General features: G+C 36.8%; 1 protein-coding gene across 1 annotated transcript in view; it reads left to right on the top strand.

The window, feature by feature from the left end:
* The first annotated feature begins 1,723 nt into the window (after nucleotides 1-1,723).
* The window catches only part of clmna (calmin a), a 32,950-nt gene continuing 21,851 nt past the window's right edge, over nucleotides 1,724-12,822 (top strand). The window contains exon 1 of the mRNA XM_067367093.1: nucleotides 1,724-2,040. Within this exon, the coding sequence (XP_067223194.1) occupies nucleotides 1,956-2,040 (85 nt within the window). The 5' untranslated portion in view covers nucleotides 1,724-1,955. The remainder of the gene's footprint in view (nucleotides 2,041-12,822) is intronic.

Below are 12,822 nucleotides of genomic sequence, written 5' to 3'. Positions count from 1 at the left end.
TTAATATGTTTGCTGATTTAGAATCTGATTAAGCTTCACTAGTGAGGCTTCAGTAATCTATCAGTAATCTCAAGTTCACTCGTGTTTGTGAATGATTACATCAAAACTGGACTGATAACGATAAAACCGTAGTTCAAGCTTCTGTGCTTTTTGCAGCAGTAACCACTTACTATGGCTTAATCGATAACCTTCACCTTCGCTATTCTTCATTATCAGATTGTCTTGTGCAGTATTTGTTGGTGTCATTACAGAAGCACTGCAGGAGTCGATAGATGGTTGTCCATTACAGCTCACATTAAACGATCAGTCGGATATGTGCTCGCGATATGGGGGTGGGTAGGTGATTTGCACATCACATGAAGCAGATTTAGCTCGGTCATTGTGTAAAACATGTGCAGCGAAGCCACGTACAAATGACTACAGTGTCCTTCACATTTACACGACCCACATGCCGCACAACGCTGCATACATACAGACACAATTCCTCCAAGACGTCTTTCGTCAGTGATAAAGAGCGAGCGAGAGCAGCCAGCTCCGTGAAGTCCAATTCATTTTAGTGAACTGATTCATTCTGACGACCCGTTCAAATGAATCGAATCGCATGACTGATTCACCTGTTAGTTTGAGTCTTCTTTCAAAAGCGGAATTCGCGCGTCATTTCATTAGGAAAGTTTGATGGAAACACAATAATAAGATATCATTAAGCTATTATTATGAGTTATCGATTCTCATAATAAGATAAATGTTTTTACACACCTGTTTCTTTAAACGTAGGCCTATAGCATCATATATGGGAACTTTATTTATGCATTTTACTTGCTTAAAAGTGAATGTGTATCAATAGTTTCAAAATGTAATTTTTTTTTTCTAGGAATTGATTCACTTACTTGCTTATTATTAAAATAAACAAACAAACACTAATAGGACCTAAATTTAAAAGAGATATAATAGGCCTAATGTCTATACACTCCTAAATATTATGGATCTTGAAGTTGCTTACTGGAAAAGGGAAGATATTTATTCTTTCTTTCTTTCTTTCTTTCTTTCTTTCTTTCTTTCTTTCTTTCTTTCTTTCTTTCTTTCTTTCTTTCTTTCTTTTCATAATATATGTATTTTAAAATAATCTTTTCTTGTTTATTGTCAACCGTCTTGCAATCTGTTGAATTGATTCCTTAATAAAAATAAAATAAAAGTTGGAAATACATTAAAAGGTTCAAATATTATAAGACAATCAAACATCATTATTAGATCCAGAGTCATTTTTATGAGACAATTCCTCAATATCATAAATCTTAAGTCATATTATGAAAATTAATTAGGCTACATGTTTTTTTTTTGTTTTGTTTTGTTTTTTTCTAAGGCATGTTTATAAAAGCTACTTAAATGTCCTAAATGAACTAAAACCTAATCCTGGCTTAATTTAACCCCTGTCTGTGAAACCAAGCCTAGGCTATTATCTCAAATAGGCTATTGATTCAAACCACAGTTCGCACCTCAGTTTTGCCCTCGCTTCGCCAATCGGTTCGACTGAAAATGAATCAGTTCAATACAATGATTCGTTCATGAATCAAACATGAGAGAGAGAGAGAGTGAGAGAGAGAGAGAGAGAGAGCCCCGTCCTCAGAGTATCAGAGGTAGTGTGGGCGTGCACAGAGAGAGAATCCTGCAAACATTAACCAGGTGGTTTTTCCTTGCACATTTCCCTCTCATTTTCATCCTCCAAGCTGCGCTGGAGAGGCTTTCCTGTGCGTCACGAGGAATTAAAGTAACTTTACTGGAGCAATGCGGGAGCCGAAAACCAACATCTTCTCGGATATAGACCCCTGAAACCCCCACAAACTCCACTCATGGCCACCGCCTGGCCACCCGCCACACAGAGCACTTTATAAGAAAGAAATCTACCGAAATCACGGGACGAGAGCTTCATAAAACGAGCGACTCGCTGTTTGATCCAGATGGCGGGACACGAATGGGATGATTGGTTTGAACGGGAGGAATTGATCGGGCAGATCAGCGACATCCGAGTGCAGAATCTGCAAGGTAAGAGTGCTGGAGGCATGGGATGGGTAGAAGAGTATGATCACGAACATTGGTATAGAAGTAACTGGAGTTGATCCAGTCTCTCCATTCACCTTTGGCTTTGAAGAAGATAGATACATTTACATGTAACACTATACCGGCGAGATATTACAGCGTTGCGCTTTAGTGTTCATTATGGCAAGCCATTTTAACATGCATTCCTTAAAACGTACTGTAGGCTACCTATTTTACGTTATTCATACCTGTATTCTAAGTATTAGCTAATAATTCAATAGTGACTATTACATTTTTCAGTCTCACTAGTAACAATTCAGTAATTGTCACTGAATTTTGAAATAGTGAGTTCATCTCGCTTATCTAATTCTTTTCCTATACAAGTTTAGTTTAGATATATTTAGCGAGTACTTAAATTAGCACTGTACTTTAGCTGTTAAGGGGCTGCTTTACATTTTCAGCGATTTGGAGTGACATAAACCAAACATCATTCATTTTCAATGATGGCCAGTGATTTCCAGTGACACTATCAACAGAGGCCATTGCCAATGATTTCGATTTTTTTTTTTTGAGCATCTTGCCATAGGCCTAAGTATTGAGATGACGTGTCAATATTTAAATTTGCTGAAACCTGTTTGACTTGGAATTAAGACAGCTTAGTAGTTGTGTGCGGTTTCTTAGATTTCCTTGGCCTTCTAAAGCCCAAAGTATACTTTTATGCGTGATACAAATTTCGTCACCAGTATAGTGCGTACTGTATGCACGCCTGTTTGTAACTTTGTACGTGCAGGTCACACATGCGCATTGAATTTGTTTTGCACAAATCAGTTGTTCCACAAGGTGACAACTAGGGCTGGGCGATATATCGCATGCAATTGTCACGCGCATTTCATCAGTAAAGCCAGTCCCCTGATTACCGCTAAATCGCCATCACCTGCTTTCAAATGGAGCGGCAAATGGAGCGGCATTTAATAGACAGAGCCGTAGTTCACTGATAAGCTACGCAATATCGAGTTCATTATCGCAGATGAATCGCCTTTGATAATGAACGCGATATTGCGTAGCTTATCAGTGAACTACGGCTCTGTCTATTAAATGTCGCTCCATTTGAAAGCAGGTGATGGCGATTTAGGGAACTGGCTTTACTGACGAAATGCTCGTGACTATCGCATGCGATATATCGCCCAGCCCTAGTGACAACACTAACCTGGGTCGTTGTTTCACATTAGAAAAAGAAACTAAAGATACGGAACAACAACAAAATACTGGATTCTGGAGAAAAATAGGCAGACACTGGACAAAGTGGACAAACTTTCTAGAATGCATGTGTCGACCACCTGCATTTGTGCACACTATCAACTGGCATATGCTTTAAAAGGCTACACATTACGCAAACACTAGAAATACTATATTTTGGGCTTAAAAGTTGCAAAATGTAACCTTTTTTTACCAAATAGACTCGTTTAATGCTTATTATTAACAAAAAATAAACACTATTAAATTTTATGAAGAAATTATTTACAATGTAATGCTACTACACTGTATAATACTTTTGGGGGGAAAAGGAGGATAATTATTATTATTATTTTTTGAATGTTCTTTTGTATGTTGATATTGTATTTTTGATGTAATCTTTACATGTTTGTTATTAACTGACTTTAAAATAAGACAGATTACATATTGTTCAGGCAACTCACCAAATCAAATTTGAAAATATGTACTCACCCACAAACATAAAATACTAGTGAGATGTTAGAAGTAATATGTACTTGAAAAATATTCTAGTCACTACTGGATAATTTCTATTATTAAATAAGTACTTAAAATAATGTAAGTAATAAGTATTTAGTTTTAAGGAATAAATGTTACAGTGGCTTGCCATAGTTGTTCTTATTATTCAGTACTTTGTATGATTAGTAACTTGACAGCTGATAGAAGACCCCTATAAATCTGAAGTTCAGACAACCAAATTATCCAGACTGAATTACTAAACCTGTTGAATTTATAGAACAGAACCATCGGGTCATTGAAAAAGGCTGTGAATGAATTTCGGCCTTTTTATTTTCAAAGACAACTTTCTAGAGAAGGGAAGCAACAGTTATCTGAATATAATCTGCATGTGACTCTTCACCTGCAAAGCAGCATCAGGTCCTACTTATCTGACGCATAAACAAGAATAAATCATTGCCCTGGAAAGAATTGATTTAATGAGCAGGAGTTTTACACATCACTGATTGTGGATGTTCTCGGCTTTGCCATCAATTACTTTAATGTGCACCGTTAATCGCTGCTCAGTGTTGGCCGATGGCATTCCAGGCTGTTATATGTGTTTAGTATTGCAGGTTTCGTGACTATGAATGACTAAATACATGTCAAAAAGGGAGAGAATGAACATTAGGGCCTTTAAAGCAGCTCTCTGAAATCTTTCAGATGGAATATAAGGCCTCTGGGCTGCTCCTGTGCCCTAGTGCTGTTCATTGCAATACGGATTTAGGATGTAATGTGGCTTGTATAGGGCTTAGTGGCAGAGAAATTACTGGAGAATATAAATGAAACATAGCAAAAAACAGATGCTGGAAGTAGATTACATAACGTTTTGTCTTCATTGAAAGAGCAATGCCCTCTGCATTGGACCACTGGAATTTCAGTGCAATAGTCTGCAGGCCCTTGAGAGCAGATAAATGGGATGCAGACTCATCTCAGTGCATGTCTACTGCTGCAGGTTTGTTTTGAAAAGGAGGCAAAATCCATATCTTTATTAAAAATGCATGTGTACAACAATGCGGTTGCATTTTGAAATTTTAACTGTTCGGCTGTCACTAATGATTATTTTGCCAATCGAGTAATCAGTCAATTATTTTGACGATTAATCGAGTAATCAGATTTTTTTTGTAATAAAAATAGACCAAAGTGAACAATAGCCTTTAAAATTACTTAAAATACTTATATAGTAACAATAAGGCAATAAGAATTGGTTCAAATAAAGTATCAAATGCAAGTAAATTTTCTTTTTTGAGCATATTTTGCAAATTAAGAATTCATCAGATAAAATATATGCATTGTATATATTTGGATATATTAACTAATTAACCTTAACTAATGCCTTTAAATTACACACAAGGTAGTTTTTCTTATAATAAATTGATTAAACTCAAGAATCAATATTTTTAACCACACTATTTTTAACCAATATGACAACAGTTGTTGTCATATTGGCCACAACAAACTGTTGATCATTGGTTATCATTATTGGCCCAGAAATTCCATATCACTGCATTCCTCCCAGAAATAACACTTGAATATTTAAGACTTTTGTGCGTGTTTTCCCCCTTATTCAGACTTAATAAAGCAGGAAGACTGATGTGCTACAAGGAAAGCATCTGTTTGTATTCAGGTTTCGAACTTGATCTGTAAGTGCTTTTTATCATAAAGGTTTAAGAATCTTCTAAAACGGTGATAAAACAAAACCACTTGCCACGAAGCATGCAGAGCACCACTGATGATAGCAGTCTTAGAGTCCGACATCTGCTGAAGCGCTCTGAAGTGCTGAAACAGAGCCAGTGTGCACTAGGGTAGAAAAAGTGCAATAAAGTAGAGATCAGTGCGACTATACTGGACTCTGTTTGGATGAGTTGTCAAGCAGGACAGATTTTCATATGAAGTGTTGAATGAGAAATTGCTCAAGTACCCCCTCCCTCCCTGTTTCACATGCACACTTGCATACTTTTTAGGCACTTTTTTTAGGAAGTGCTGGTCTACATTAGAAGGCTTTTCAAAAAGAGTTGACTGTAAATCAGGATAGTATCTCCCTGTCTTTTCCGTTATTCTCCTGTTTTTATCTGTAATTTTCCTCAGGCAACTGAAGCAACTCTGATATCCACTCAGCACAAATTTAGCCTCACTTTAAAGTCTTCCCTTCTGTTCCCTGTTTATGCAGGGAACATGATGAAAAGATGAAATCTAAATAGTTCATTCCTGTCCTGTGGCATGTTGTTTGGTTAAAGGGATCATCATTTACTCACCCTCATTATATACTCTTCCAAACTTTTATGACTTACTTTCTTCTGGAACCAATAAGAAAAGATGTTGAAAAAGAAATATCACATTACTTTTATCCATACAGTGAAAGTCTTTGGGGTCCAATATTTGTAACATTCTTCAAATTATCTCCTTTTTTTGTTCCACAGAAGAAAAAGTCACACAGGTTTGGAAAAACATTAAATGGGTCATGAATTGAGAAATCAACTTTTCCTTGTATATATAAGAGGTCATTGTATTATAAGAATATCCTGTAAGTTTCAGAACTGAAAACTTCCTTGTTAGTCTAATAAAAGCTTTTATTGACACTAGGGCTGGGCGATATATCGCATGCAATTGTCACGCGCATTTCGTCAGTAAAGCCGGTTCCCTGATTACCGCTAAATCACCATCACCTGCTTTCAAATGGAGCGGCATTTAATAGACAGAGCCGTAGATCACTGACAAGCTACGCAATATCGCGTTCAATATCAAAGGCGATTCATCTGCGATAATGAACGCGATATTGCGGGGCTTTTTTTGCATGCGATATAACGCCCAGCCCTAATTGACACCAGGCCCAAGGAACGACTGGTCCCAGAATGCGCCTAAATTCGCCACCGCAGTCGGTGCTAGCCCCGCCCACTGGCGTGTTAGTGAGATGACGAGGAGAGAAGAGCGATACAGGACTAAAAATAGCACCTTTCAAAGGATCCTAATGCTAGGAATATGGTTATTTATTTTCATCAATGTGAATGTCTCAGTTGAGCATTATTTATTTGTATTCGGTACATTTCACTGTGGATTCTTTGGTGAATCAATCGCATTTCAGAGCAGGCTTTGCAAACAGACTCCTATGATATGGATCCAGTAATGCAACAACATGTAAGTAACTGTTAATTCTAATGCCTGATCTGATATGTAATGATTCATGTACAGCCAGATGTTCTTTGTCTGTGTGTCAGTAAATCAAACCAGTGACTAAACGGTCAACTTCACATTGCTTCTCTTAGTAGGATGAAATTAATCTGTTATTTAAACTGTGATTAAATTATATATAGAAAGCGTTACAATCCCTTTACAATCGTTAGAGCTGTCAATCAAAAATCAAGTTTATCAGTGATTGAGTTCTGGACTTGCACCAAAACTCCCGTTTTATTCCAAAAATCTCTTAGTTACATAGTGTTTGCACTGTTAGTTATGATGAAAGCATTTGTTAGTGCGCAGAAATTGAGTTGCAATGAAGAGATCCCTAAATTCATGTGTTCTACAACATGTCTGTGATCAGCTACATGCTCATCACTGCAACCTTTCATGCCATGATCTAAATATAATGCCATATATATAAATGTAATGCTATAACACTTTTCACGATTTGTAAACCTTGAGAACTGTAATAGTAAAAATGAAATGTTTTTGAGAGTTCCACAGTAATACTCAGCTATTTCATAGGCAAAAATGTCAGCCAATCACAGCAGTGGGCGTTTACACTGAAGTCTCACAGCAGCCCTAAGAGTGTTCAAATAAGAAGGCTAAAATCAGGGTAGGAAAAATGCCTTTTATTTCTAAATTATAACAAATTTTGATGTAAAAAACATTCTAACATTATAAGTGCACCACAGGAAACATTATAAAACAATCCAATTCATGACCCCTTTAATGTGAGTAATGAAGAATTTCATTTTTGGATGAACTATCCCTTCAAGACCTACACAATATTACTGAAAATGATTAATAACCTAATGCAGTGAGTTTTATGTGCATTCACATATATTTGGTGATGGGAATCCATACAATACAATGTACCATTCACTTAAATGTAATGTACTTTTTGAAACGTTCTTTTCCTGTTGTTTATCGTCAAGCATAGTTCTATATGTTTTTGGAATTACCTGAAGAGTCTCAGATAAAAGTTGTTGTTATAGTGCAGAAAGGAACTTGGAAACCATGGAATGTTGCTGGCATTTCCCTTGATCTTCTATTTTAGATTTGAGGGATTCTGTTTGGCTCTGGAACATCTAGAGCCACATCATCGGTGGAGGAGAGCCGTACTGTAGGTGTACCATTATCTATATTTAGCCGGCACTTTCTCCAGCACGCATGAGCGACTCGCCTGACATAGGCTGCATGTAAGGAAGATGCAGCTGAGTGCTAGAAACCTCTGCAGCTGAGAAATTATGTAAGCTTATAGTTTCCAGGCCAGTTACTGGTGAATCTGGTGAAGCTTTGCTTATGGGATGTTTATATAGTGTGCTATTCGTAAATAGATTTTCATATTGATTATATCATGGAGACAGCGTACATTTTATTAGTGATTGTTGCCAATGAAATCATCACTATATTGTTCACGTCTGATTTTCTTGAGTCATGGTACAAAACTTTGGCTTTTAACCTTTCTAAAACATTGCCAATTGACTTCCATTGTATGGACAAAAAAAAAATGGAAAAGAAAAAAAGAAGTGGGAAAAAATGACCCTTGTGACTTTTGTGATGGTTGCTGAACTATTTTTTCTGTTGTAGGTAATGAGAACATCAAGAAAGCTGTTTTATTAGTTGCAGGTGTTTCTGACGGCTGGCACAGGCCTGTGGTGATGAATAGTATCAGTGTTCTTCTGTCAGTTTTATAAATAGTCTCATTGTCTAAAACCTAGCTTTCCTGATTAGCCAGTCATCTTGATAGAAAGATGATAAAAGTCTGATTTAAAAGCAAATGGTGTAATGACTTGGACTTAAATGAGTTGCATTGTGCGTCATAACAACACATCCATCCTTTGTCTCTAACGCTATGGTTTTGTTCTCGTGATACACAAACCGTCAAGAGTCAAGGGTTTTTTTCCATGGCAGTTTTGCAAAATTGTCAGTTTTACATTGTTGACTGCAACTTGCTTGGGGAGAGAAACAAGCTCTAATTGCTCTTGCATAAGAGTCTCTTGGTGTCAAGTAGAGTTTAGCTTTTGTAAAGGGATTAATTAAACTCTTTCGGCTGACAGATAATAACCATTGTCCAACAAAAACACCACTTCTGCTGATATTCAGAGCTAAATGCTCCAGGGTTACAAAACTGAGATAATACAACTTTTTTTGATTGTATACATATGTGCCATTAAAGTGGTCCTGTTATGCTTTTTCACTTTTTTAAGTGTTTAAGTTTAAGTGTTAGTGTGTAATGTTGCTGTTTGGGAACAAAAAACATCTGCAAGGTTACAAAGCTCAAAGTCCACTCCAAAGGGAAATATTCTCTTTAAGGTAACACTTTTCAAAAACTACTACAAACTGCTCATTGGGACTACAATGCACTTCTTCCAGATCTTGTGAAGTCACAATGTCACCCATTTAAATAATCCTCACCCACGGAAAATATCCGTAGGAACTTACCACTCTGAAAGGTCCTGTAAAATCTGTACTTGCAAAAGTACACAGGGGCTTTCACACCAAATAGTTCTAGGATCTCGGTTCTAGGAACTAGCCACCAGGATAGATCCCCAGGAACTAATTTCTCCCCCGGGCCATGTTCCTAGTTGCATTCGCACTGTGAATAGGAACTCTGAATCGGCCGACAGCGCAGCAGTTACAAAAGTTGTTGTGTTTCGTGATAACGGAGATGGAATGATAACGCATAATTTACGCGACCGAAAGAGCAAAAAGTGGGGCTAAGAGACGAAATCTCCCATGACAACTTTCACAACCCTGCAGAGTGCAGACAGGTAAATGCCGTTATCGCTAGTTTCCATGTTCGTGAAGTAAATATGTTTACACAGCTTTTTAAAAATTCCAGTTGCTGGTGTTTGACATGCGTTTGACCATTCAACGTACACTCACGTCACTGATAGTTCCTATAGTGCTGGTTTAGACCCTACTCTGAAGTAGGAGCTGATTTATTTCCCCCAAAAGGACTTCCTAGAACTAAACGTTCCTAGTTCTTGCGGTGCGAACACGGCAAAATCTGGGTACTTCAGCCAATAGTACTAGGAAGTATGAAAAGGTTCCTCTGATGTGAAAGCTCCTATTCTCAGGGTTTGAATTGGGCTCAAATTGGTATGGCAAAATTGATGCCATTGTTAATTTTTACACCTGATCAGATGAAACTCATGTTTATGGTAATGGACGTGACATTTCCAGAACACGCTCTAAGCGGTTCAGCAATCACAACACACTGGGCCAGCTAACCAATCAGAGCACATTTTGCATTTCGGAAAGAAGGGTTTCATCAGAACAGGAACTAAATGGGGTGTTTGAGACAGACTGTGAAGAGAAGAGCTGCAATCATATAAAATATGTGAAAAATAATGCATTTTTAGCATGACAACCTATTCTAGTACACCCCTAAAATATGTTTTCTAAGTAATATTTTTTTGTGCTGTTCTTCATTCTCCCACTCACATAATTTCTTTCTTTTCATCTCTTTATGCATTCTGCGCATCTGTGATCAGAAGTGAGCTCTTTTCTCTTGACATTGCACAGCCTGACTAGTTTACCGCATTCCCGCTCTGGGGACATGCGTATGATTCGTTTGATGTTTGAAAAGTGCTGTTCACATTGTGAAGTCCTTAAGCCTCTAAACAAATATAATTGTGACATTTAATCCCTTTTTAAGCATGTAAACACTTTAGCGTTCACCTCTTTTATCCGGGAGTATAAGTGCTGCTGAGAGTATAAACGCTTCATTTTCATTAGCTTTGGAAATATTTTTATGGCTGAATATCACACAACTGTTCAAAAACAAGTTTCGCCCCAAAATCTAAAGGAAGAAATACGAAAATATTTTTGCACAAAGAAAATAAAGTCTATTTTCATGACAATTAAGGACATATTAGTTAGTCATTACCGTAATGCAAAAAACCCCTTCTCTCAATCTTTTTTAATTATAGACCTTATTACAGACCTTAAAAAATAAAACACTTGAATGCTTTCCGGCAATGAGAATTCTGGAGTAAAACCTGTTTAATCAGCATGAGAATAATGTTTCAATGCAAAAAAACGCTTCTGAAAGTAAAATTTTCAAAATATGTCTTATTGGGATGAAATGTGATCTTAACATACAGTGCTTTACGTCTAAAGTACATAGGCAGTGGGTCTCAATGTAGCACGTGTAGCCCACTCGATCAGGATTGAGACAGAAGCGTATCTAAATGTATTTATTTAGACCAGGGAAAACATTGACATGCTCACAATAGCTGCTTTCAGAGTTTTAGAAAAACTGAAGCATGACTTGGTGACATTATCCTGTGTGCCATCTTTTAAATGAATACAGTAGAGTTTTTGACCATTTAACTTGTGTATGGAAACCCCCAAATACATTTCACAAGGCCTTTTTGTGTAGTATAGTGTTTTATAAATGTGCACTAGAAAGAATGGACTGCAAAATGCAGGCACATAAGTTCACAACCACCAAATCACAGTGCCATTACATTTGGTACAATTTGAAATATTACAAAAGAGCCAATATAGGGACGATACTGATCCAGCCAGTGCATTTACATTTTATGTTTTTGCAAAAATGAAAATCGCAATTGGCATTTTTAATTTTAAATATGCCTTTAAGCTCACCTTTAATTTGGCAGCCTACCCAAATAAGCGAATTCAAGCAAATTCTACCTACATTACTGATAGTATTTGAAACTATGCTGTTTGGATTGTTTTTCTCACAGTGCTTCAATGTTACCCAACATATGCCGGTTATTCCACTATGGCTCTTCAATAATTATTTATAGATCAAATTTCAAATTCTGATCCTGCACCAGCCAATCAACTTCCATTGAGATGAATGGGTAGGGTAACACAGTTTATAGACCTCCTTGGTTGCACCATAAATCAAACTTTTATGTTGTGCTTTTGGAAGCCCTTTTCATGAGATGACTACATAATCAACTAGTGGTTTGTACTTTATGCCCCTCTCCCACCATAAATGGAAAACTCTCCTGTTTGAAATTCACAATGTCGCCTGATGATAAGAACGGTTGGTTTCCTGCTGGATGATATCTCACTTGGCAAACCCATTCTTTGCATGTTAAGCAAATAAAAGTCACATGATTCAGAGTCTCTGTGTGTTTATCAGGTGACTGAAAGTAAAGATTCCTGAACAATGATGAATCTGGTAACTGTGACTTAAGTGATTCTGTTGGTTCTGAATTGTTTGCATTTGATTCTGAGTTAGTTTGATAATATTTGGCAAATCTGAGCATTTTAAGAGATACTTATATATCAGAGAGAAGGTTCTTTCACGGGATTTGCATTTCACCAGAAGAATTATGTCATTCTGTTTGATAGAACATGAATGCATGCTTTCATTGACGCTTACACATGTCTGAAGGAATTTAGTTTTTAGCTTTGTTGTTTCTTGATTGATTTACTATAAACTATTATTTTAAAGAGCACATACAGTCATCATAGCATAAAGCCACTCTGAAGTGAACTTTTGTGGACCTCGGAATGTAGACGTTGAACAAAATGAAAATGTGTCAGTGTTATGTAATAAGTTATATGTGGAGCCTGGGAACTGAAAATAGAGCAGAGTTTGCTTTGTTAGGCAACATTTTTGCAAATCAGCTAATACTTAGCATATGAAAAAAGCATACAAATATTTCTAAAGCCTTCATGTTATAAATTCACTCAGCACTTGATATTATACAATAACATTAATGAGGGCTGCAACTCCTAAACTTTTATAAAATACAATAATGGAAACGACTGCTTCATTATTGATTAGTCACTTTTATTCATTAACGATTTTATTATTGATTAGCTGAGTCTTCGCACAGAGAACATCCATCA

The sequence above is a fragment of the Chanodichthys erythropterus genome, chromosome 18 (genome assembly GCF_024489055.1).
Source record: "Chanodichthys erythropterus isolate Z2021 chromosome 18, ASM2448905v1, whole genome shotgun sequence".
Lineage (NCBI taxonomy): Eukaryota > Metazoa > Chordata > Actinopteri > Cypriniformes > Xenocyprididae > Chanodichthys > Chanodichthys erythropterus.
This window is presented reverse-complemented; position numbering and strand designations above follow the sequence as displayed.